This window comes from Stegostoma tigrinum, chromosome 25, assembly GCF_030684315.1.
Source record: "Stegostoma tigrinum isolate sSteTig4 chromosome 25, sSteTig4.hap1, whole genome shotgun sequence".
Lineage (NCBI taxonomy): Eukaryota > Metazoa > Chordata > Chondrichthyes > Orectolobiformes > Stegostomatidae > Stegostoma > Stegostoma tigrinum.
The window spans coordinates 10,436,132-10,463,477 of NC_081378.1; the positions used below are offsets into that span (position 1 = coordinate 10,436,132).

The following is a 27,346-nucleotide window of genomic DNA, read 5'->3' on the forward strand; positions in this document are numbered from 1 at the left end:
AATAGTTAGAAAAAAGCAGATGGGGGTAATTGCTGGAGGACAGCTGTTGATGTTTCTCTAACAACAAAGCAGCTTGAATAATGTGCTTGTAGAGGCTCCAAATGGAGAAGAAATTATTGCAGATGGATTTTATGAGTTCAGCATTTTAGTGAGGAAGATAAAGCCATTAATTCAGTCAAAGTCCTATTTAACCGGCAGTTGGGAGTTGCTGTTCTCGTTGGTCCTTATCTGACTACCTTACAGCCACCGTCCAAAATTTTTTTTCTCTCTTGTGTAACAGAAAGACAATCAACTATTGTAGGCTTGAATTCAATGTTGCAAAACACAAAAGCTGGCATTTATACAAGACTTTTCAAAACCTCAGGGTTTCCCAAACCACTTTATAGCCAATCAAGTATTTTTCCTATATTATGATAATAATATTTCAGAATTGCCTGCTGGTTTGCACATGGCAAGCTGTTACAAACAGCAGAGTAATAAAGTCCAGTTACTTTATTTCTGGTGATAGCTGTTTGAGGAGAAATGTTAACTGAGGACACCACTCCCTCGCCTGCTCTTCCAAATGGTGCAATCGAATCTTTGATGTCCACGCAGGAGGCATCCCTGTTGAATGTTTCAGTGAAAAGGCAGCTCCTCCAACAATGTGACCCTCACTGTGAAGTGACTGGCGCTGCGGTGCTGGTCCGGATTTTGTTGCTGCCGTCTTGGGAGTGGGTCTGGAGTCCGTGACCTTCTGACCCAGGACAACCCACTGAGCCGTCTCTTGACTCGGTTTCATTCATCTATTGGTCCTGTTCAGAACTCTGGTCCTTTTGTTTGGTGCATTTACTTAGTTTTCAACTTGTAGAACATCGCCTACAAGGTAACTATTGTTTTACTGGGTTTTTTTTAAAAAGCTGCAGAAAGTCGGCTCTTTCTGACCAAGGTCAGCCTTCAGATGGTTTCTTGGCCTTTTCATGTTCTTGCAGGTCCAGGATGAAACATTGAATTCATTTGAAGTACCCTAGATTGAAGCAGTGGGGAAAAATTTGAGTCAGAACTATTGAGTGGCAAAGTTGTTTGATTTTTTTAAAATTTCTATGCCCGACGGATTCTGAATACAGCCGTCAGTTTGGCACTCATGTCAAACCTGAAACACTAACCTCCTGGCTGGGCTCCCCCCTCCCCCGTCCTGTCACCTATTAGTACTGATAATTAACGGAAACCGGAGCTGGCTAGACAACGGTTGAATGCCAACACGGCCCCCGAGGCTGCATGCTGCATTAATGTAAGATATGCTCAGACAACATAACTTGTCAGAGAGGATTATTTCTGCTCAGTGATTCTGCAAGGGCCCCCTTTTCTTTTCTGCAGCACTGATGAGAGAGTGGCCATTGAGACTGGAGATACTGTGCCATTGATGTTTTGCGTGCTTGCGGGCTGCCTTTTGTCGAGAATATCTGTGCACAAAGCATGCGCTGTCCCAAATCTGCTGCTAATGCGAGAAACGATGAGCTGCCGTTGAGGTACGGTAGCGTGTGTGTGTGTGTACAATGTTGAGTTTTAACCTGGTTGAAACACCGTGCTTGTGTATGTTTTTTGTGTCTGGGAAGCATAGCGGGAAATAATTTGTTGTGCATTTTACCGTCCTTTCCTCCGAAGTGAGATTTGGGTGGACCGAAAGAGTGTCTGTGGATTGAGTTGGGCTTTTTGAGTTCATTTCCTCTTCCCCCACCCCCGGTGATGTTCCATTGCAGCCCACCACTTCCCATCGGCACTGGGGCTGAGCTCAGGGCACTGGCTACAGTCGGGGAGTGGAGGGAATGTTGGGGCAATTGGTGGAGCCCGGTTTGAAAAATGCGGCCCTTTTGTTTAAATGTCTTGACAGGCAACGGAGAGCCCGAATACATTACTCTCTCTCTCTCTGTGTTTCTGTCGATGGGACACCAGAACAATGGAGCTGTACAAACACTTACGGTGCCGAATATTTTGCCTGGCTTTTCTGCTCATTCCTAACCCCCTCTCTTGGCTGATCCCAACCTTGATGCTCTTCCCGGTTCCTTCCTAGTTTTGAAATACCTTTGTACAAAGAAACCCGGGTACTATTTGTCAGAAAGGTTCCATGTTATGCCAGTTGGCTGTCCTGTCTTTCGCTGCTCGATATCATATTGATAATTGCTGGAGAATTTCAGAAAACAAAGTGTGCTTGTGGCATTAGTGGAGAGATTTATTTGTGCTTTCCTCATTAAGCACAGAATGTCAGGTTAAAGAATCAATTTAGGTTGACAATAATTCCACTATAAATCTGCTGTATTGCTTGTTACCAGATGGCTACAGTTATCATTTCACACAGCACTGTGATGCCAAGTTTAGCTGCTTAGCTCTGAGTATCTCTCTCTTTCTCTCTGTCACTCTTTCTGTGACTCTGTCTGTCTCTCTCTCTCTCTCTTTCTCTGTCTTGCTTTTTTATTGTTACTGTCTGGCATCTAGCAAATATGTTGTTGACAACAGTGAAAGTCAAAGGACAAATGTGTCTTTGCGCTACCTATTTGGGCTCGCTTCGTTTTCACCAGCTAACATAACATTTTGATCTCCTGTTCTTCAATTTTGAAATGCAATTCAAAGGTGCCCAAATCCCGTCTATTTATATCCCACCCCATTTTCTTTTGCTTCTCCTCCCGGCCAACGAAATGATTTTCACCGTTGCGCTATATGGTCTGCGGCTGTGTGATGTCTCTCCCGCTCCACGCTGTTCTTTCCTGAAACTGCAGGAGGCGTTGTTTCGGGAGGGGTGGGGTTGAGTAAGTATGGCTGGGGTGGTTCGGACACTGTCGTTTTTGCCTGCCTCTCTGCCAAGATTAACAAAGCTCGCTTCAGCCTAGTGCTCCATCTGCCAGTCTAGCTGACCTCACCCAAGTAGAGCGAGTCATTATGAGTGACAGGGAGGCCTTGGACTATGGCTCACAATTTGCTCACTGCTCCAATGTCCTTTTTATCTTTCTCTGAAAGCACTGACTGCTAAATAATCTTATCGTGTCCACAACTCTCCCAGAGCGCAGAGGTTAGATTAAGATAAGTCATATTCTGCTCATTACAGTTCATAAATCCTTCTTTCTAGAGATGCCATTTAGGCCCAGTAAATGTCAGTACAAACAGTCATCATTGTCCTTTCCAGATTAAAAACAAAATTGTTCTCTATTTTGTTTGTTGCATAAATGCACTCTCTGGAGCTGTAAAATAATTACCTACTTTTTTTTACATTTTTCTTCCCTTCTCCTGCTCCTGACGCACTAATTTCTTGAATTTTCAACTTCCCTCTTAAGTATAAACCCGTTTTCACAGATCAGCTGTTCATTAAAGAATCAGCCTAATTTTAATGGTCATTTTTTAAAGTCGATTCTCAATGTGTGGGCATTATTGGCAAACAAGATGGTTCTTGACTGTCAGTGAGGTGGTTTATTTAGATCACTTTAAGGGCCATTTACAAATCACCCATGTTAATGCCACATGCAAGGACAAACCAGGCAAGTGTTGCAAATTGCCTTCCCCAGTGTTGTGCAGTTGGGGGTTTTCATCCTTTTGTTTTTTGTTGATGTTTGTTTCTAATATGCAGATTATAAAAACAAACTGAATTCAATTGACCGACTCCTTGGTGAGATTTGAATTCAAGACTGAGAAGAAGCAGTTTACATTCTTCCCCAGTCTGGATGTGCGGTCATTTTCGAGCAATTGTCACTGGGTAGTAGTGAGCAGTAGGAACGCTGGCTTTGCTCCTCTTTCTTGGACCTCAAGAGAACTAGAATTCCCCATTTATACTCTCCAGACCACTTTTACCCCCTCCTTCTCCCCCTTCCTCCTCCTTGCCTGTTTTTCCTACTCTTGCTTTTCTTTGTGTTCACTCACGGGCATCAACTGGGCCTGCGGTTATTGCCTGTCCCTAGTTGACCTTGAGAAGGTGTAGTGAACCGGCTTCCTCAACTGCTGCAGCCCACATGCTGTAGGTTGACCTGCAGTACCCTCCTGGAGAAGTTCCAGGATTTTGACCCAATGCCAATGAAGGAACAGCGATATATTTCCAGGATGGAGAATGGCTTGGAGGGGATCTTGCAGGTGGTGGTGTATCCATGTATCTGCTGCCCTTGTCCTTCTAAATGGAAGTAGTCATGGATGTGAAAGGTGCTTTGAATTTCTTGCAGACCGTACACACTGTGCATTCCTAGTGGAGGGAGTAGATGCTTCTTAATATGATGCTGATCAATCAGGCTGCTTTGTCCTGGATGGCGTCAAGCTTCTTGAGTGTTGTTGGACTTGGACCCATCCAGGCAAAGGAGGAATACTCTGTCTCAGTCCAGAATTGTGTCTTGTAGATGTTGGACAGGCTCTGGGGAATCAGGAGGTGAGTTACTCACTGCAACATTCCTAGCTTCTGACCTGCTGTAGCAGCCAGGGTATTTATGTGGCTCCTAACTTCCCGACTGCTCTAGCTGACTTCTCATGCTACATCCTCATCACATCTCCCCCCTGCCCCCCGCGCCCCCCCCCCCACCCCAGGTCCACCTCCGTTGCTTATAACCTTTCCCTGTCCCAAGCACCAAGCCTCTCCCACTCCCCATTGGTATCAATGTGGACTTCACCAGATTCAAAATCTCCCCTTCCCCTACTGCATCCCTAAACCAGCCCAGTTCGTCCCCTCCCCCCGCACTGCACCACACAACCAGCCCAGCTCTTCCCCCCCCCCCCCCCCACTGCATCCCAAAACCAGTCCAACCTGTCTCTGCCTCCCTAACCGGTTCTTCCTCTCACCCATCCCTTCCTCCCACCCCAAGCCGCACCCCCATCTACCTAGTAACCTCATCCCACCTCCTTGACCTGTCCGTCTTCCCTGGACTGACCTATCCCCTCCCTACCTCCCCACCTATACTCTCTCCACCTATCTTCTTTACTCTCCATCTTCGGTCCGTCTCCCCCTCTCTCCCTATTTATTCCAGTTCCCTCTCCCCATCCCCCTCTCTGATGAAGGGTCTAGGCCCGAAACATCAGCTTTTGTGCTCCTGAGATGCTGCTTGGCCTGCTGTGTTCATCCAGCCTCACATTTTATCATCTTGGATTCTCCAGCATCTGCAGTTCCCATTATCTCTCCCACTCCCTCCTTGCTTCTCCCTGTATGTCCCTTCTCTCCCATCCCCTGCCCTTTCCATGGTGTCCCACCCTCCCTGCTTTCCTTGCCCCTTTCCCTCCTTTGGTTCCTGGTTCTTGCTCCCCAACACCCAACTAAGATCAGCTAGCTCAGCACAGATCAGGTAAAGCTAATTTTATTTAGGCTGAAATAAATTACTGTCCTCAGCACTTGAACCACTCACACTTATCATATGCACTCACCTATGTCGGGCAAAAGCTGTTCAATTTTTCTCACCACTGTTAGAATCAATTATAGAGGCTGCACTTATAATCTATTAAATGTGCTGGCTATTTTAAAGTATTCATTTCTGGAGGAATAAAAACTGCACTATTAACATCTGTCCATTTCTAACAGAGCTGCAAGCTCCTAACTACATTTTCAAGTATTTATAAACAATCTCCTAATCACAACATATGAGTGAAGCAGAAGGAAAGAGTTGTTACTAAGTACGACCAGAATCACTCAGTTTTAAAAGACGTGGTTTTCATCCGACCCTGTGCTGAAAAAGTTAATTGAAGTGCCAGAGAGCCTGTGCTTTGCTCACAGTCGGCTTTGTTGTGTTGTGCGGTCCCTCGTGTTTCACATGATCCCTGCTCCCTCTGTTCCCGAGATAACGAAGAAAAGAGGCGTTGTGTTGCCAAAGTGCCTAATAAACTGTATATTAAGAAAAATATGCAATGTCGGGATGCTGAGAGAGTAGGGCAAGTGTCTGAGCACTTCGTTAGGCCATAATATTGTTAGGCTTACAATCATTACCAGATAGTTGAATGTGACAATGCACAGCAGTACTGCAAAGGATAAGGTAAAGAGATGCCTAGTGTGTGATCATTAATATTTATGCTGGACCTTCACCAGAGAGAGTGGTGCATGTTGCTGAGGTAGTCATTCAATAGTATTAATTATTTTAATCAGGAAGGTTAATTAGAAGCTGGAAGAGCCTGGGATAGCAAGTTCATTGTTTTCTGGAGAAGGTGCGTCTGGGGCAGGGAAAGATGACAGGACCAGTGTTACTCCATGCACACCTGAGGGGAAAGTTGGCAGTGGTTTCAGCAAGCCAAGGGGTAGAAATTAAGTGAAAACCCCTTCCTATGCTGCCCTGAAGGAAGAATTTGTCTTCCTGACAACATCAGGCGCACCACAGCTTCTCATTCAAGACTTACTTTTGAGATTCCTCACCACAGGATTTTGAGATTCATTGTTGATTCCCATCCCCAGACCCTGAAAGCATTTTTAAAAAAATGCCACAAGTGTTTCCTGTTGGTCAATCCCTGTTGCGAATGCTTTCATTCTTATGCAAATTAATCATGCCATCTGCCCTTGCCCAGCGAGCTATTATGAGTTTGAGAGCGTTTGAAGCAGACCTCTGTGTTGAAGGCATTTACTCTTCAAGATGCCTTGACTGAGGGATTACTGAATTGGTTAAAACATAGTTCTTTGGGTGTCTCTTGGTTTCCATGATTCAGTGACAATGTGCAGGAGAAAAGCAGCAACTGAGCAAGAGGTAGCAATGGAGAAGGAGAATCACAATCTGAACAGAAGCCGTTCTCTGAGAAAGACACACAATGTACTCCCAGTAGAAAAAGACTTTTTACTTTTCTGAATAGAACTGTGGCAGTTTTTTGTATTTTCTTATTCTAAACGTAATAAGCTTCTGGCTCAGACCAGATGACACGACTGATAGACACTTGAATCAAAAATTGCAACAAAAGCACATAATAACCCGTTGAAGCAAAATAATGTTATTGCAGGTTTTTTTATAGGGTAATCTTATATTAGAAAGTGTGATAAAGTGCTAAATCCCAAACTATAACAGTGAGCTTTTGAGTGAAAAACGTTGAGGCCACTTTCTAGACTCTCAACATCAAATATAATGTATTCTTATTCACAAGTTTCCATGCTTCTTAACTATTTGTTAATAGGATAAATTTTGCATTATTGCAACAAGAAAGCTTTAGGTGTGTGAATTTTGTCGTTTTTAATCATTCTGCTTTTGGTGGGCATACTTTCAATGATTGAGGCTCTGTGCTCTGAAATATCCTTCATAAAGCCCATTGGCCCTCATTTCTGCTTGAAATTGTCCCTTACAGTCTGCACAATCTGCTTCTTGGATCAGCCTTTTATCATTCTGCATTTAAGTGTAGTAAAAATGTTGAGGGCTATGGTGCAGTGTGGCAGGATGGGTAATCTAGAATAGTAGAGAAGGCTCAAGGGACTGAATGGCCTAATTTTACTCCAATTTTTTATCAACTGATATGTCCTTATCTGGCTAGGTATCAAAGTTTGCTCTATAACGTCCCTATGAATTGCCATGTGATATTCAATTAGATTTAAAGGCGCTGGATAAATACAGATCGCTGTTTTTTTTCTGAAGAAGGGTCCTGACCCAAAATGTCAGCCTTCCTGCTCCCCTGATGCTGCCTGGCCTGTTGTGTACAATCAGCTCCACACTGTGTTATCTCTGACTCCAGCACCTGCAGTTCTTACTATCTCTTACAATTTGCTGTTGGTGGTTCTTTCCCCATTCATTTCTCCCTGTGACTGATGGTTCTGAGATGGGAGAGGGGTGGTCACCTCATTGCTGTGTGTGTTTCTCTGAGATATGATGTTAAAACTAAGTTAACACTTGCAGACTGAAGAAATCAGTCCTTCTGCGCATGAAATGACACATGCGTTCACTTATCAATCCCTGCCATTCCAAATGGCTTGAGAAATGTTTCTAGTCAACAGCCTGCACACATTCCATTGTCATTCAGACATAAGTATAGATCTAAATATGGTCAAGCAGTCAAGCGGCTCTCTCTGGATTTACAAATACCAAGCCCCGCAGATGCTAGAAATGTGTCATTAAAACAGAAAATGCTGGAAAACACTCAAGGGACCAGGTACGAATCTGAGGAGAGAGAGTTTGAGTTAGCATTACAGGTCAACAATTCTTTTATCCAGATCATTCAAGCATCTGACCAGTGCTGTATAGATATCAGCAAACAGATCGAGGAGCTTGTTCAGTGCTCTTTTATCGAGCAAGTTGATATTTGTGAGCATAGAGGCAGTGCAGCATTTGCATATTGCTGAAAGAGTCAGATTTTTCAAAGGTTTTCATTGCAGGGCACATGCAAGAATGCTAAATTTCAAATGATGCTTGTGTCGAAAAGTGCAAGACACAATGCTTTAGCAACCCAACTATTTCAAGATCTTTACAAGCAAGTGACTGCTCATAAATTGACTAAGAGCATTTTGTACTGTTTTGAGTGTCCGTATTGTTTCCAGACAGCCTCTTAAGGCCATACCTGATATTTCAGTCACGTTGGAACTGGATTAGAGACAATGGTCATTATGCAGGATGTGATTTACTGCATGGTTTTCAGTAGATATTTGAATTGAATCTGCTTCATACTTCTCCCAACATCTCCATGTGTGTAAATATTAATAAAAAGTTTTTATAATTCTGAGGAAGAAAATAAAGTAATAACTATTCCATTCATCCTTGGATTGCAAATAAACTCAATGCAAAAATCTCAGAATGTGGAGGCCTTTTCCTACTTTCTAGGTCTCAAACTCAGTATATTAAAAGAAAATCATTTTCCTACTTGTGAACATTTCTATGTCAGAGAACCAACATTTAACTAAACTTGATTGCCACATTATTGTGACTTGAGCTCTGTGTTTAGGTTTCTTTTGGATATGACTGTGTGCTTTTTTGCTTTTATTTTGAATTGTCATTGTGTAATATTGAAATCTTTCACTGTCACAGCAGTTCAACAGTGGTTTATTGGTTGTGAAACTTGTTGTGATGCCTTAAGGGTCTAGCACTTTGGATTGCTTCCTCCCCCTTTGTTTGCATTTAAATTCAGAAGTATTTAATCTTTCAAAAGTTTGTCTGAAAAAATGAGACATGTGGCTTTACAGTATGGTTCATAGTTCCTTGAAAGTGGAGTCGCAGGTAGATGTCATGGTGAAGAAGGCATTGGGTATGCTTGCCTTTATTGATCAGTGCATTCAGCGTAGGAGTTGGGAGGTCACATTGCGGCTGTACAGGACATTGGTGGAGTAGTGCGTGAAATTCTGGTCTCCCTGCTACAGGAAAGCTGTTGTGAAACTAGAAAGGGTTCAGAAAAGATTTACGAGAGTGTTGCCAGAGTTGGACGGCTTGAACTCTATGGAGAGGCTGAATAGACTGGGGCTATTTTCCCTGGAGTGTCGGACGCTGAGGGGTGACCTTTTTAGAGGGTTATAAAATCATGGGGGGCATTGATAGGGTAAATGGGCAATGTTGTTCACCCAGGGCAGGGAGTCCAAAACTAAAGGGCATAGGTTTAAGGTGAGAGGGGAAAGATTTAAAAGGGACAATTATTTCAAGCATAGGGTGGTGCATGTATGGAATGAACTGCCACAGGAAGTGATTACAACATTTAAAAGGCATCTGTATGCATATATGAATAGAAAGGGTTCAGAGGGATATGGACCAAATGCTGACAAATGGGACTAGATTTACTCAGGATATCTAGTTGACTTGGACAGGTTCGACTGAAGGGCCTGTTTCCGAGCTGCGTATCTTTATGACTGCATGTTACAATCAGATCCCAGATGAGAATCCCCGATTCATTACAATTCCAGACTGGATTCCCCCAACTATTTCAGCTTCCCAGAGAGGGGTGATGAACTAGCTCCCCATCTTTACTCACTTTTCTCCTCAGTTGCTTGTAACAATGAGAATTTGAGAAGGATCCCTTCCTTTGTGGATTTCTTTTTTCTTTATTCACTCATGGGATGAGGGCATCGCTGGCCAGGCAGCATTTAGTGCCCATCACTAATCCCTCAAGGGCGGCTCAAAGTCGACCACATTTCTGTGGGTCTAGAGTCACACGTAGGCCAGACCAGGTAAGGATGGCAGTTTCGTTCCCTCAAGGGCATTAGTGAGCCAGCTGAGTTATCCCCAACAATCAACAATGGATTCATGGTCATCATCAGACTCTTAGTTCCAGATATTTATTGAATTCAAATTCCACCATCTGCCACAGCGAGATTCAAACCTGGCTTCCCAGAACATTACCTGGGTCCCTGGATTAACAGCCCAGCTGTAATACCACCAGGGCATTGTTTCCCCAGATTCTATTCTCTCAGGACTAATCAGTTAATGCTTTAAAAAGAGGCCAATTTATCTAAACCTTCATCAGTTAATAAGAAGAGTTGATTAATTACGAAACACAAGAGTAGATGCAAGTGCAACATGCACACACCCATTAGAAATAAGAGGTGAGTCCAGAAGATAAAATATCAGTCTGTGAATTATTTGCAGAGAGTGGATGTTTGAATGTTGCAGTTGAGATTACACGTATTTCTCCTATAACACTATTGTTGTGTTCTTACATGACTTTGCGCTATAGTAAATCGCCATAGAAAATTGCGCTATATGGAAATCGCTATAGGAAATCACTATACTGTACAGTAGAAAGTTTGCACTACCCAAACAGTGTCCACTCTTCATCAATTGTGTTCCAGCCAAATTTGCATTAACGAAACACACATTACAGCAGAAATACCTGTACTGATAGCATTGACGTTGGTCATTGAACAGTTAGTTTCACAGTTTTGCAGGTCGATTGACATTCTGCTGTTCTGATTCCTTTCAATTGTGACTGAATTTGAATATTCAGCGTAAGAAAGACTAGTCTGGCTTCCTTTACCAAGACAACAAAATGTGAGGCTGGATGAACACAGCAGGCCAAGCAGCATCTCAGGAGCACAAAAGTTGACGTTTCGGGCCTAGACCCTTCATCAGAGAGGGAATGGGGTGAGGGTTCTGGAATAAATAGGGAGAGAGGGGGAGGTGGACCGAAGATGGAGAGAAAAGAAGATAGGTGGAGAGGAGAGTATAGGTGGGGAGGGGATAGGTCAGTCCAGGGAAGACGGACAGGTCAAGGAGGTGGGTTGAGGTTAGTAGGTAGATGGGGGTGCGGCTTGGGGTGGGAGGAAGGGATGGGTGAGAGGAAGAACAGGTTAGGGAGGCGGAGACAGGTTGGACTGGTTTTGGGATGCAGTGGGTGGAGGGGAAGAGCTGGGCTGGTTGTGTGGTGCAGTGGGGGGAGGGGACGAACTGGGCTGGTTTAGGGATGCAGTTGGGGAAGGGGAGATTTTGAAACTGGTGAAGTCCACATTGATACCATTAGGCTGCAGGGTTCCCAGGCGGAATATGAGTTGCGGTTCCTGCAACCTTCGGGTGGCATCAATGTGGCACTGCAGGAGGCCCATGATGGACATGTTATCTAAAGAATGGGAGGGGGAGTGGAAATGGTTTGCGACTGGGAGGTGCTGTAGTTTGTTGCGAACTGAGCGGAGGTGTTCTGCAAAGCGGTCTCCAAGCCTCCGCTTGGTATGAGACCGCTTTGCAGAACACCTCAGCTCAGTTCGCAACAAACTACAGCACCTCCCAGTCGTAAACCATTTCCACTCCCCCTCCCATTCTTTCGATGACATGTCCATCATGGGCCTCCTGCAGTGCCACATTGATGCCACCCGAACGTTGCAGGAGCAGCAACTCATATTCCGCCTGGGAACCCTGCTGCCTAATGGTATCAATGTGGACTTCACCAGTTTCAAAATCTCCCCTTCCCCAACTGCATCCCTAAACCAGCCCAGTTCGTCCCCTCCCCCCACTGCACCACACAACCAGCCCAGCTCTTCCCCTCCACCCACTGCATCCCAAAACCAGTCCAACCTGTCTCTGCCTCCCTAACCTGTTCTTCCTCTCACCCATCCCTTCCTCCCACCCCAAGCCGCACCCCCATCTACCTACTAACCTCACCCCACCTCCTTGACCTGTCCGTCTTCCCTGGACTGACCTATCCCCTCCCCACCTGTACTCTCCTCTCCACCTATCTTCTTTTCTCGCCATCTTCGGTCCGCCTCCCACTCTCTCCCTATTTATTCCAGAAGCTTCACCCCATCCCCCTCTCTGATGAAGGGTCTAGGCCCGAAACGTCAGCTTTTGTGCTCCTGAGATGCTGCTTGGCCTGCTGTGTTCATCCAGCCTCACATTTTGTTGTCTTGGATTCTCCAGCATCTGCAGTTCCCATTATCTCTGGCTTCCTTTACCAGGCAGCTTTCGAGCTAACCTCGAGCACTCCGACTGAGAGAGAGTCCTAACCTACAACCCTGGGGTGATGATGGGGTAGTTCTTTGATGACCATCACAGCATGTTAACTATAACGTTAACACTCAGGACTGGTACACAAGAGACCCCCAGCCCCACTAGCACAATGCAGTAGAATTGAAACAGGAAAACGGGAATTCCCAAAGAAAGGAAACCAGAAACAACAGAGGGCTGGTTTGCTACAGAGGGTTGGCAACCTCCTGTTATCTTTTGAAGTCACGAGATCACAGTCCAGTATGTTTATGGTTGCTTGGACACCTTTAGGTGTTATATCCCATTGGCCTCACACTGTTTCTTTTTGCCTGCCTGCCACTGAAATTACACCTGCAGTTATTTTCGGTATCTCAGTAGCAGTCGTCTGCTTTTTAAAAATAGCACATTTGAAATCAGGCCTAAAATACCAGCTGTATTTCAAGATTCTGACGTGTCTAACAAGTAGCGACTGCATTTTTCTCTCCCTCTTTTTCTTCTTTTCTCTGTCAGCCATGGCACAGTTAGTAAAGCTCACACCTATGTCACTAGGTTCCAGGTTCAGGTCCCGTCCCAGGGCTTGAGTCTGAAAATGGAGACTGACATCTCAGCAACACCCTCCTGGCAGAGCTTTCTTTCAGGTAAGGTGTTAAACCATGTCTCTGGGTAATCATAACATACCTTATTGCCCTATTTCAAAGAAGAGTATGTGAGATATCACTGGTCCTCCAGCCAAGCCTTATTCCTCAGACAACATCACCCAAAAATCAGATTATCTGATCAAGTATCACATAGTAGACACTGGCTCTTTGCTGCATTTCCTATGATGCAAGAATGATTATTGATTTTTATGAGAGTGCCAATGGTTATGAGAAGTGCAATAGAAACAAGACTGTGATGTTGCTATCTATTGGCATTGCAACTTTCCAAGCTACCCGGCAATAATATTGCTGCATTATCAAAGTATGCTCACCAACCTTTGCGTTCTCAAAAAAGAAATGTCATAAATTCCCTGCCATATGAAGATTATTGACGGAAATGGGTTTAATGATGGCCTCTGATTTTCAGAAAAGCTTTGGAGTTGGCTTGTATTGCACTGACACAATTGGATGCATTTCTGTAAAGGATGGGATTGATTTATTGATTGAAGGGGTGACCTTTGAGAGTCCACAGGCTTTTTTTAAGCTGCTTTCATAGAACCAGCAACAGCATTTCGTGGACAGCGTGGAACTTCAGTGGGAAGTAATGTGTACTTGCCCTGGAAAGTACATGGGATGTTTAATAATGTTGCCTCCAGTTCATTGTGACAAAGGTTAGAATTCTTTCTGATGCAATCTTCAGCCTCCAACCACTGAAGGAGCCAAATGAACTATCAGCCTATGACAGCAGTCCCGAGTGCAAGCTCCTCCGGTCGACCAGAAGCATTCTTTCTTTCAGCTAGAGTGTCAAGCACTGCTGTCAGTCAGGCCCGGTAACTGGAGCAGAGATGAGCATGTGTTTGGACTGAAGGGTGCTACATGAGCGTGATGTATTTTGGGCATGTTATTTTCCATTAGTGTGTAGACTGTGGAGTCATAGTGTTCTGCTGGGATCGCAGGACTCACCTTGCGAAGGCTCATGCAATCTGTATATGTGGTAGGTATTCATTCTGGTTTAAGTACTCCCAGGATGCTTGCCCTGAGAATCTCTGGGATCTTCACCTTTCTATACTTTATCTGATTACTAATATGGTAACCATGTTACCAGATACTATTAAATTAGGTATATTCTGCATTAATGCCATGGCGTTGCCTTGGGTGGCTAGCAGTGCTTTTTTGCAGTCTGCCCCCCTGAAGAGTTTCTATATTTGCAGTTTGCACTCAGCCTTAAGAGCCCCAGTCTCTGTTGTCAAAGTAGAGCCTTCCTGTGATAGCTGGCCTGCTGCAAAATGGTGATTTTTAACTTTTTAACTTTGTCTTTTCCTGTCACAAGTTACACTGGAACTGTTCTGCCATTTCCCCACCTTCAGAAACATTTAGTTACTATTTCCTTTACAGCTGCTTGTGATGTTGTAACAAGAAACGACCATTAAGATTGTGTGTTTAACTTGTTTTGCCACCAAATGAAGTCCCTAGGGACTGGGCACAAGGCACTATTTACACACATATTGTTGGATCTCTGCTCCGCTCCAGTTCTGCCCTCTTGGTTATTCATAATTTTAATCACCACACCATTTGTAGCCATACCTTCAGCTACCTAAACCCCAAACTCTGGAAATCCCTCCCCAAACCTCTCTACCACAGGCTTGTGAGGACTGCCTGTGGATTTATACTATGTGAAAGGTGCTATATAAATGCCAATGCTTGTTGTTCTTCATAATGCTCTGGACTTGCAGTACAGCACACTCTGCCAGCAGATGCAGTTGAAACGTATGTTTTGAACAGAAACAAAGAAAAGGGGAAACAAAGGGGATGTGTACAATAGAAAGCATTTCTCGCCTTTAACAATACTCACCTCTTGAAGGAAATCTTTGCAAAATGTCTTCATATTTGCCATTGTTCTTCTTTCTGTGTGGGGGATAAAAAAGGACCTTGGAAAACTTTAATTATATGAGAAGTCTTCTTATATTGCACATCTCAGGGAAGTCAAGTAGGGGTTGTTTATTTAGATGCAAACACTCCGCACCCTCACGTTCTTTTTCAGATATTTTTCTGCCCATTCACTACTCCAAACATCATGCTCATTCCACAGGTTAAGAGTCTACTCCAGATATGACAGGATGCTCCCGTACAGTGAGCAGCATGGTTTGGTTGAGATTCTGAAGAGCAGCTGATATATAATGTTGGAGAGGAGGGCTGGAGAACAGGGTAAAAACAGTCAGCTGCTAAAGATATTTTGTGAATGGCTAGAGTGTCGTTATCTGTGCAAATAGAAAGCAGAGAGTTTTATACTTGCTTTTTTGAAGGCTAATGTTACAATGACTATGCTGCTTGGATATATACTTAGCAATTTAAATCTCCATCGTCCTGTTCTGTGAGCCTCAGCTAAATTTTTAAGAGCCATCATCCAGTGATGTCCAATTAATCTTTGCACTTGTCCTCAAGCTCCTTGTACAGTCAAATTCCCTGTCACACTCTGCAGGTCTGATACAGCTGAGAGAATCTTCAGCTAGCTTTGTGGCTCAGATATGGCAGCTGATCTGTTGCAGCCAGAGTTAGTCTTCAGTGCATTAGCATTTCAGGATGCAGTAGGTCTCTGCAATATCCCAGTACCCAGTCAAGGACTGTGCCAACTGGCAACTGAGCCTTGCAGTGAATTGAGAAGGAAGGAACTTTCATTTACATGGCATCTTTCAGAACTTAGAGTCCTAGAGATAAGCAGCATGGACCCTTTGGTCCAACTTGTCCATGCGACCAGATATCCTTAATTAATCTAGTTCCTTCTGCCAACATTTTTGGCCCATTTTCCGCTAAACCCTTCCTATTCATGTGCCGATCCAGATGCTTTTTAAATGTTGTCATTGTACCAGCCTCCACCACTTCCTCCAGCAGCTCATTCCATACACACACCATCCCTCTAGATGAAAAGGTTGCCCCCTCAGCCCCTTTTAAATCTTTCCCCTCTCACCTTAAACCTCTAGTTTTGGACTCGCCTACCTTGGGGAAAAGACCTTGACTGTTCACCTTATTGATGCCCCTCATGATTTTATAAACTTGATGAGGTTACGCCTCAGCTTCTGATGCTCCAGGATCAATTCTGGTCTCCCAGATACGGGAGAGATGTTGTGAAAGATTGACCATGATGTTGCCGGGACTGGAGGGTTTGACCTGTAGGGAGAAGCTGAATAGGCTGGGGTTGTCAGACATTAAAATACTTCTTAAGTGTGCTCACTGATGTGATGTAGGAGATGTTAATGCAGTTGGTATGGACGGAAGGAAGAGTCCGGATGTGCAGCGAGAGGTTGAGTTAGCTGACATCTTCAAAAGAGAGGTAACAGCTAGAGCCTTCTTCAGGTACATCACTTCCAAGCATTATGTAGTCACTGATTCCTTTACATGGCATCAGCTCAGTGTTGATATTGTTGCTGAAATACTTGAAGGCCAGTGAGTGGCAAGATCTTGGAAATAGTTCTTTCTTGAGTCGCACATTTGAACTTCAAAGAACCAGGACTGTGTTGGAAAGATAATCATTTTATCGTTTGGTTTGATGCTATGCTGAGATTAGATTCAAGACAGGCTGGTGAAGGTGAAGACAAAGCCAAGAATTGTGTTGAGAGTTTGATTTTAACATAATGCTTTTTGTTGTGTACTAATACTCAAAACTGCTGTACATTAGTGATTATATCAGCCCCGATCTCTCTCGTTACAATAAATATAGCCCAATGTGTCTGTCTTTGTGTGTTTTATGCCACGTGATCCCAATGCTCTCTTTTTCCAGAAGGTTATAACTCAACCTGCACTGTTGTATTTATACTCTGTGATGTGCAGCAGTGTGACGTTATCATAACAATGCTCCGGGGTCCCAAAGATCTAACTCATTATCTGAAAGCTAGAGACATTGAGTGTAGGTTAGAGAAAAATAGAGCAGTGCAAGTTACCTAATAACTGCTGAAACAAAACAGGGTAGAGAAAAGCAGTTTGACCTCCCACATCTGGTTTGATGTTACGTGAGAACAAGATGTCTTGATAATGATGGCCCCTATCTCATCACAGTCAAAAAGAAACTCCTCTACATTGCAGAGTTTCAATGTCAAATAGCTGCAGCAAAGCAGGAAGTCCCCTTCACTGACTTAGTACCTGGTAGAATTTCCATGTATCAGACAATGAAGGCTAGTGGGTGATGTCCATGTCAGTATTGTGGTCACTGGCTTAAGGAAGGATGAATGGGGTAGGTAATTGTGGTCTGATGGAAGAACTGATGTATTGATAAGTCCTGGGCCCACTCTTGGTGGGACATACCTCATGGTCAACACATTGTTTCAAAAGCAGCTGCCGTTTTCAATTTCACTCTTCCCAAACCTAGCAGGCTCTCTTTCTTCCAACTGGCACTTTTGATACCTCTCTGTATATAAGGCGCACCTTCAATATCAGACTGAAAGTGAGCCAAGTCCCAACCTGGTGGAGATTTGGAAGAGCAGGTCCTGTCCCATAATCTGCTCTCCCACATCTCTTTCCATAATTTGCCCCAAACCAGGCTTAAACTTGGCAAGATTTTGGGCGTCATTCTGTCCGCTTGCACATGAAGCTGGATTTTCACCTATATCTGTGAGAGGAGATGGTAGTCCATGTAACTCCAGTAATCTTCCATGAAATACAGGCACTGGATTATTATTTGGCTAGAAGTGGTGAGTAGGGAAATGGGAGGCAGGCAGGAGAGTGGTACGAGATAATAAAGCCAGTGCGGGTCACATGAGCCAAATGGCTTCCTTCTGTACTGTAGCACTTCAGTGATTTGAGAGAACCTGAAATTGTCCACTGTCCCCAAACAAGAAATAACAGCATTCAGGTAGGTGGCACAGTGGCTCGGTGATTAGCACTGCTGCCTCGCAGCACCGGGGATCTGGGTTCAATTCCGGCCTCGGGCAACTGTCTATGTGGGAGTTTGCAGATTCTCCCATGTCTGCGTGGGTTTTCTCCGGGTGCTCTGGTTTTCTCCCACAGCCCAAAGATGCACAGGTTAGGTGGATTGGCCATACTGAATTGTCCTGTAGTGTCCAAGTTAGGTGGATTTGTCACGGTAAATGCAGGTTTACTAGGATAAAGTGGGTGGGGAGGTAGGTCTGAACGGGACGCTGTTCGGAGGGTCGATGCATACTGAATTGGTTAAGTGGCCTGTATCTACAACTGCAGGCATTGTATAAGAAATGAGTTCTATGTTAAGGGCTGCAGGAGCTGAAAGAACTATGACCTATTCATGTTTGAGCCAGAGGATCACAGATTGTCTCCAGTCAGGAGGAGTTGCTAGGGCTCTAGAAAAAGGGAAGGGGTTTCAACAGCAGTAAAGTTACTGGATTAGTAGTCCAGAGCCCCGGGCTAATGTTTGGGACAAGGGTTCGAATCCCATATGGCAGATGGTGAAATTTGAATTCAATGAAAATCCTGTGATAAAGGACTGGATGAATGGTAATCATGCAATGATTGTAGATTCTCATAATCTAATTCACTAGTTCTTTTTAAGGAAGAAAATCTGGTGGCCTACATGCGATTCCAAACCCATGGCAATGTGGTTGATTCTTAACTGTCCTCTGAGCAATTGAGAATGGGAAATTATTGCAGGCCTGGCCAGTGACGCTCACATCCCATCAGGAAAAAAAATCTGAATTGAGCTAGAAGCAAAATCTGAAGAAGGGTCTCGGCCCGAAACATCAGCCTTCCTGCTCCTTGATGCTGCTTGGCCTGCTGTGTTCATCTAGCTCTACACCTTGTTATCTCAGATTCTCCAGCATCTGCAGTTCCTACTATCTCTGTAAATTGTCTGTTGGCTTTTCTCTTACCTGACTGGGAGAGAAGAGTTTATTTGTGAAGCTAAACAATGTCTGCTACAGTCATTGATCATTTAAATCAGCTCTCGCAGGAGAGCCCAGTGATTTATTCTTCTAGTAACTGTATTGTCTGTAGAGCCTGTGGTCATACACTGATTGAAGGTGCTGTCTACTGTTTAGTTGTAGACTAATTGCTTTATAATGCTCATTTCCCTTGCTCAGCATTCCGAATCTAGAGCATGACTCCGTTTAGCTCGCCCAGTTCTAGATATTCTATGATGTTGCTTTGCTCAGAGAGACTCTAGTAACATAAAGAGTGATGGAGACTTGGAGAGGGGAGGTCAGATAAATATTGAAATGTCCTTAGATAATCTTCGGAAATCACAGAGTATCAATAAATTTTTAAAAATTTTGCATTTTTAGGGCATCTTTCGTGACATCAGGATATTCCATAGGCCTTCATAACAAATGAAGTGCTTTAGAAGTGTAGTCACTTTTGTAATGTGACTGACACAGCAGTTCCAAATTATGCATAACCAGCCCCCAAACAGAAGTATTGGAATGACCAGATAATCCACTTTGATGCTGGTCAAAGGATTAAATGTTAGGCACGACCCCAAAGAGAGCTCCCCTGATGTTTGAAAATCATGGAATTTTATTTATTTATATTTATGCAAAAAAAAAGCAGAAATAAGATTCACATTGTGGGATTCAGAGTATTTGCAGTTCTGTGCCTGTGGGAGTAGACTGACTGGCACAAAAATTATGTCCACTCCATGCATCTTTGGCCTAGTGTATCCTTTCACGTTAGCCTTCTAATACTCTTATTTACATATCTGGTTATTAACAGTGCATTGTTCTCGATTTTCTTCTTTGTTTGATGTTTATTGGTTATTCAGCGAGGGAGTCTTTAGGCAGTAGAGAGAATTCACAGCACAATGCAGTAATGTTCATTTTCTTACTAATTGACCACAGAGGATTTTTCGCTTCTGTTTGTAACACATTGTGTTCCTTTGCAGGACACCTTCTACAGATCCAATCCAAATAATGTAATCCTTTTCCCAAACATTGACAACAGTTTAATATGTAAATAATACCACCGGGAGAGCATTTAACTGAGTGTGCAGCAACACCATAACTCAATGGAGGAGCATTTTCATCCTGTTGTGACAATTTTGTTTGTATTAACTATTGCCATACTAGATACTCGCTAGTGGAGATTGTACCTGTTTTATTCTCTATCAGATGTACTACTTGGAGCATTGCTGCATTACAACACTGGCTTACTCTGATGCTCCGAAACTAGACTGAAGTGTAAATTAAGTGGGGTACAACTATTGTAGGAAGCAGCAGCAAAGTGCTTCATTGGGAGTGCACATTTTAAAGGATTAATTGCCATTCACCTTTATTCCCAACATATACTCGCCAGGATCTCTATTTTGTCAGATACATGCAAGTATTATTCATGTGCAATCATTGTTGTAATCTTACACAGCAGCCGATTCACAAAAAAAACTCCCACAAACAGCTGAAAAGTAAATGATCAGCTAACTTCTTCCAATGTGATGTTGATTGAAGGATAAATACTGGCCAGGAAACTGGGGTGAATTTTCCTCAGAATACTGCCAGAGGATAGTTTGCAACCATGTGATAGAGCCTTGGTTTAGTATCAGCTTGAAAGGTAGTCCTTTGACAGTGCAGCACACCATCAGTACAGCAGTGGAGAGTCTGACTGGGCTTTGTACTCTAGTATCTGGAGCCAAAGGTTTCAGACTCGAGAGGCAACAATGCTCCTTGTTGAGTAAAAAGTGGCACTTTGAAATAAGTCCACTAAACCAATTTAGGTGATGGAATCTTTTTGTAATTGAAACGGTTGAATCACATGCGGTGAGCTGTGTACTGAGAGACTTTGTTCAGGTGCTGATAAAGCCAGCCTGAATCTTTAGAATATGTGATAGTTTATACTTGCATAGGACTTTACTTGCGCTGTGGAGAAAGGCATTGAGTCAACATGGTTTTCTAAAAGGGGCGCATTTTACTCGATTTTCTTTTGATGATATAACAAGCAGCATTTACAAAGGGGAACTCATAGATGTTACAGAGATAGCAGGAACTGTCGATGCTGGATAATCTGAGATAGCAATGCATAGAGCTGGATGAACACAGCAGGCCAAGCAGCATCAGAGCAGCAGGAAGGCTGACGTTTCTGGCCTAGACCCTTCTTCAGAAATGGAGGAGGGGAAGGGGATTCTGAAATAATAGGGAGAGAGTGGGAGGCGGATAAAAGATGGATAGAGGAGAAGATAGGTGGAGAGGAGACAGACAGGTCAAAGTGGCAGGGTTGGAGCCAGTAAAGGTGACTGTAGGTGGGGAGCTAGGGAGAGGTTGGGTCGATCCACGGAGGACAGACAGATCAAGGAGGCGGGATGAGGCTATTAGGTCGGAGATGGAGGTGAGGCTTGAGGTGGGAGGAGGGGATAGGTGGGAGGACAGTTTGGGGAGGCGGGGACAAGCTAGACTGGTTTTGGGATGCAGTTGGGGGAGGGGAGATTTTGAAGCTTATGATGTCCACGTTGTTAGCATTGGGCTGCAGGGTTCCCAAGTGAAATATGAGATGTTGTTCCTGCAACCTTCGGGTGGCATCATTGTGGCACTTCAGGAGGCCCAGCATGGACATGTCATCAAAGAAATGCGAGGGGGAGTTGAAATGGTTCACGACTGGGAGGTGCAGTTGTTTGTTGCGAACCGAGCGGAGGTGTTCTACAGTCCTCCAAGCCTCTGCTTGGTTTCCCCAATGTAGAGGTAGCCACAACAGGTACAGAGGATGCAATATACCGCATTGGCAAACATGCAGGTGAACACCTGCTTGGTGTGGAAAGTCATCTTGGAGCCTGGGATGGGGGTGAGGGAGGATGTATAGAGGCAGGTGTAGCACTTCCTGCGGTTGCAGGGAAAAGTGCTGGGGATGGGGGCAGGAGGGGAGTGTGGAGTGGACAAAGGAGTCATGGAGAGAGTGGTCCCTCCAGAAAGCAGATAAGGGTGGGGAGGGAAAAATGTCTTTGTTAGCGGGGTCAGATTGCAGATGGCGGAAGTGTCGGAGGATGATGTGTTTGATTCAGAGGTTGGTGGAGTGGTATGTGAGGACGAGGGGGATTCTGTTTTGGTTATTATTGCAGGGAGGGAGTGTGAGGGATGAGTTGCATGAAATGAGGGAGACATGGTCAAGGGCATTTTCGGGGAAGTTGTGGTCCGTGAAAAATGAGGACCTCTGGGATGTCCAGGAATGGAATGCCTCATCTCGGGAGCAAATGCGGCAGAGGCGAAGGAATTAGGAATAGGGGATGGCCTTTTTGCAGGAAGGTGGGTGAGAGGAGGCGTATTCTAGGTAGCTGTGGGAGTCGGTGGGCTTGATGTATTGCATTTAGTTGGTATTCAGTATGCTGCCATAACCAAGGTCATTGCACAAGATGTGAACTTGCCGAACTTGGGGTAATGTGTTAGCATAGAGTGAGGATTGGTTTACATGAAGAAGACAAAGGGTCAGAATTAATGGATCATTTCCAGATTAGAAAGATGGAACTAGTAGGGTGCCACAAGGATCAGATCTAGGGCTTCAATTATTTGGTAAACATGAGTGATTTGGAGGGGGGTGCAGGGTGTAATATATCCAAATTTATTGCCGATACCAAATTATGTTAAGGGCACGTTTATAATGTGATTGTAAAGAATCTGCATGGGGATTGTAGGTTGAGAGGGTGTGCAAAAACTGGGCAGATAGAGTTTAGTGGAGGAAATGGGGAAGGCAATGGCCTAGCAGTATTATTGCTAGACTATTAATCCAGAGCCAGTTAATGTTTTGGGGACCTGTGTTCGAATCCTGCCATGATGGATAGAGACATTTGAATTCAGTGAAAATCTGGAATTAATAGTCTAATATTGACTGTGAATCCATTGTGAATTTTGGAAAAAGCCACCTGGTTCACTCGTGCCCTTTAGGGAAGGAAACTGCCATCCTTACCTGGTCTGGCCTACGTGTGACTCCAGACCCACAGCAATGCGATTGACTCTGAAGGCCCTCTGGGCAATTGGGAATGGTCAATAAATTGCTCACCTGGCCAGTGACACCCTCATCATGTGAATTAACTTTTAAAAAATGAGAGGCCATGCACTTTGGTAGGAAGAATATAAAGACAGCCCATTATTTACTTTGGAAGACAAATCCTCTAGCTCAGAGGCGTCTGGGTGCTGTTGTGCATGAAACATACAGGGTTAGCATGCAGGTTCATTGAGCAATTAAGAAGATAAATGGAACTTTGACCTTTGTTTCTGGAAGTTGGAGTTTAAATGTCGGGAAGATCTGTTACAACAGTGTGGGTGCTGGTGAGAGAGTGTCCGGAAGACAGTGAGTAGTTTTTGTCCTCACAATGAACCGCCATTAGAGGCAGTTCAAAAGGCATTGACTGGGTTGATTTCAGGGATGAAGTACAGCTTTACAGGTTCAGGTTTTATTAATTTGTCTCATTTAAACAAACAGGATTTGAAGGATGCATGGTGGGCGGCACAGTGGCTCAGTGGTTAGCACTACTGCCTCACAGAGTCAGGGACCCGGGTTCAATTCCACCCTCGGGCAACTGTCTGTGTGGAGTTTGCACGTTCTCCCCGTGCCTGCTGGGTTTCCTCCGGGTGCTCTGATTTTCTCCCGCAGTCCAAAGATGTACAGGCTGGGTGGATTGGCCATGCTGACTTGCTTGTAGTGTTCAGGGATGTGTGGGTTATAGGGGGATGGTCCTGCATGGGTCCGAAGGGCCTGTTTCCACACTGTAGGGATGATCTATGTCACTTGGCAGGGAGCAGTATTTGAGAAGATACCCTACTGGTGGGGTGATCTGGAGCTAGGGACACTGTTACAGAATAGAGGGACATCCTTCGCATCTCAGTTTTAAATGGAATTCCATCTTCAAGAGAGTAGTGAATGTCTGGACTGCTGGATCACTGCATGTATTTTAAAGAGGAGGTAGAGAGATTTTGTTTTTGAAATACCAAGGAGTTGAAGCCTAGGACGGATCAGTCATTGCATAGAATAGTAAGGTAGGTTTGAGGGCTGAATGGCCTACTCTGGCTCCTGTCCTTCATATTCTTGAGTGTTTGGGGAGTTTCTGTGTAGTGCTCAAATGACTGGCCTCTTTTATGATGGTTACAGTGCTTCGCTCTGAATTAGTCAATGTTATGAATAAATTGTACACCTTCCCAAGTTCCAGTGTGTTCCCTGCTATCTCCCACACTGAGATGAAAGGAATAATTTCCCAAAGTTCCACACTACCTCGGTGTATGAGAATCAGAGAACCAGTTTTCGCATCAGTCTTGCATGACTCCATGCCAACAGCGGATGGCTTTGCAATATTCTATACAGAGCAAGCAGGCAGTAATTAAAAATGGCATTTTCATGTGAGGATCAGTGAAGTGCAGAAATCACTGCAAGTTTAATATCGCTTTCCTTCTGGTAGCATCCTGTAATATTGTTGTATTATTCATAAAGAGTTAGGAACTAATTGTCAGCCAAATGTAACATTCAATACTACATTTACTGCAGCACTTCAGGCTGGAGCAAAGCAACAATGTGTCTATCGAGCAGCAAAACATATGCTGTAACTTCTTGAAGCACCAGCATTTTGAGATTAAACAAGATTATTGAGAGGTTCTGGGAACAGGAAGACAAGACAGTACTTTATAGCCGTTTATTTATTATAGATACACATTGATACAATTTGATGGCCTTCATATGCATTGGCTATTGAAGTGACCATGTCTAAATGTAATGGTGTTTCACTATTTATTTACTGAATTTTTGCTTTAATTAAACTTGTGACTATTTTTACGTCGGGGGTATGTGTGTGTGTGTGAGAGAGAGAGATTTGTTTTGTGTTATTTTGACATCAGCGCCTGTGCACGCAAAGTCCAGATCATTTGATTCCCAAGCAGCTGTTAGCCCTGTGCAGACACAGTGGGTGAAATGGTCTGTTTCTTAGCTGTGCATTTTCTGGGGAGCTGGTGGGATAGAGCTATTGCCACTGGACTAGGAATCGAGAACCACAGACTAATGTCCTGAAGGCATAAGTTCGAATTCTGCCATGGCAGATGGTGAAATTTGAATTCAGTGACAGTTTGGAATTAAATTCCAGCTTTGTGGTAGCCATCTGTGTGCATTGCCACTTCTAACAGTGATTTAAAACAAAGTCACGAATGTCCTTTAGGGAAAGAAATTTGCCATCCTTGCTCAGTCTGCCTACATATGGGGAGGCCTAATGGACTCTGGACTGTTGATCCAGACAGCATTCTGAGGACCTGGGTTCGAATCCTGCCATGGCAGATGGAATTTGAATACAATAAAAATCTGGAATTAAGAATCTAATGATGATCATGAATCTATTGTCAATTGTCAGGAAAAATCAATCTGGTTCACTGATGTCCTTTAGGGAAGGAAACTGCCAGCCTTACCTCATCTGGCCTACATGTGACTCCAGACCCACAGCAATATGGTTGGTGCGTGACTGCCTTTGGGGCAATTAGGGATGAGTAACAAATGCTGGTCTAGCCAGCAACAACACCATCCCATGGATGAATTTAAAAAAGGGTGACTTGAGAACATCTATGTGGCTGACTCTTAACTGTTAACAGTGAGGCCGAATGAAACGCCCAACCAACCACTCAGTTCAATGGCAATTAGGGATGAGAAATAAATGTTACTTTATTAGCTGTCAATGCCAAAGTCCCATTGCTGAATTGAATTAGTATAAAAATATAAATATAAGAATAAATATATACTCAATAAATAAACAAATATAAACACATTTTTAAAAAGGCATTTGGCATGCTTGCTTTCATTGCTCAGTCCTTTTGAGTATGGAAGTTGGGACATTATGTTAAGGTTGTACAGGACATTGGTGAGGCCTCTTCTGGAATTCTGTGTCCAGTTCTGGTCCCCAGTTGTAAGACAAATATTATCGAGCTAGAGAGGGTTCGGAAGAGATTTACCGGGATGTAGCCAGGTATGGAAGGTTTGAGTTGTAATGAAAAGGTAGATAGGCTGGGACTTTTTTCACTGGAGCATAGGAGGTTGAGAGGGGACCTGTTTGAAGTTTATAAAATAATGAGCAGTTTAGATAGAGTTGATAGTAGTTGTCTTTTCCCTAGATGGGGAATTTTAAGACTAGTAGGCATATTCGTAAGGTGAGAAAAGCAATACTTAAAAAACACATGATGCAAATTTTTTATACAGCGTGGGATTCACGTGTGGAATGAATTTCCTGATAAAGTGATTGAACGCAGGTACAATTTCATGTTTAAAAGAGATTCGGATGGATATATGAATAGGAAGGTTTGGAGGGATATGGGCCAGGAGCAGGCAGGTGGGACGAGTTTAGTTTGGGATTATGTTCAGCATGGACTGGTTGGACCGAAGGGTCTGTTTCCATGCTGTATGACTCTGACCAAAAGACTGAACACTGTTTATTGGACAATTCATTCGGTAAAGCACTTAGAGGGGCAGAGGGGTTGTGCTGAGGTTGGGTAAGGCGCTACATTTATGTAAATCGATTCTTTCTATGCAAAATCATGAAGGCTTTTGATAAGCAAAATAAAGAAGAAACTGGTTCTACTTGAGTCATTCATCAGAGGACATGGACAACTGGCAAAAGAATCAAAGGTGTGTTCTTATTGGGCAGTGGGTTAATGTAATCTGGAAAGTGTTGCTGAAAGCATAGAAGGAGCAGATTCAACAGTAACTTTTAAACAAGAATTGTGTAAGCGCTTGATAGGAGATTTGTAATGCTGTGGGAAGAAGCTAAGATGTGGGACAGTTGCATGGCTCTTGCAAAGAACCTGCATTTTTTTTCTGCCTTACCCTTCTATGTTGCTTTCACTTAATATTCGACCACTGGGTGTTGAAAGCCAGTTTCAGTAAACATCAAAGGTTGGTTGGAATTCAAACCAGAAAAGTAGCTTCAAATCCATTTCTAGCCATGCTCAAGGGCCAATGCGATGAATTGCAGAGTGCCTATTAACATCATTGCAAATGATTTGCCTACAGTACAGCACTTATGCCAGCACCCCTTAAAAGCAGTCTATTTTACAGGAAACAAATACTTGCTTTAAAAATTCGCAAAGCAAACAAACTCTGTTGGTTCAGTTAAGAGTCTAAACAGTGCACTCCACTGCAACAAGTCTACAGAGTCTCATTAGAGATTTTCTTGAATGAATGGGAACAGAACTCAGCCAGTGAACTGCAATAGCTTCTCCAAACTAAAGCACGATGAAATGCGGGATCATTGGTGCTTTACATCAATCCCAGCTACCTTCAGCAATGTAGTCTCCCAGTGGGAATCACTGGGATTCGTAATATCGTCTATGCAGCCTCTAATGCATCACCTAGGGTGTTACTGAATTCTACAAAACAGGCCGCCTTCAGCATTGTGTTTGGCGAATTCGATCCGGCCAAAGATGAAGACAACCAAAAAAATGGCCTCAGTGTCTCATGAGTAGAAAAGGAAAACATGGAGCAGGATTTCTGCTTCACAGTGACTCCAGCTTCTGTGAGCACTACTTACAGATG

At 43.8% G+C, this 27,346-nt stretch overlaps 1 protein-coding gene across 26 annotated transcripts in view; it reads left to right on the forward strand.

Moving 5' to 3' along the window:
* Positions 1-27,346, forward strand: part of celf2 (cugbp, Elav-like family member 2) — a 910,164-nt gene that overhangs the window by 543,662 nt on the left and 339,156 nt on the right. The window contains exon 1 of one of the 26 annotated variants that reach the window (XM_048554203.2): positions 730-862. The exons of 24 other annotated variants lie outside the window; for them this stretch is intronic. Coding sequence is in view for 1 of the 2 variants with exons in the window: in XM_048554190.2 (XP_048410147.1) it covers positions 1,453-1,505 (53 nt within the window). In the remaining variant the exon portion in view is untranslated. Of the gene's footprint in view, positions 1-729; positions 863-1,344; positions 1,506-27,346 lie in introns of those variants that run through there. One more of the 26 variants, XM_048554190.2, reaches the window with a different exon arrangement.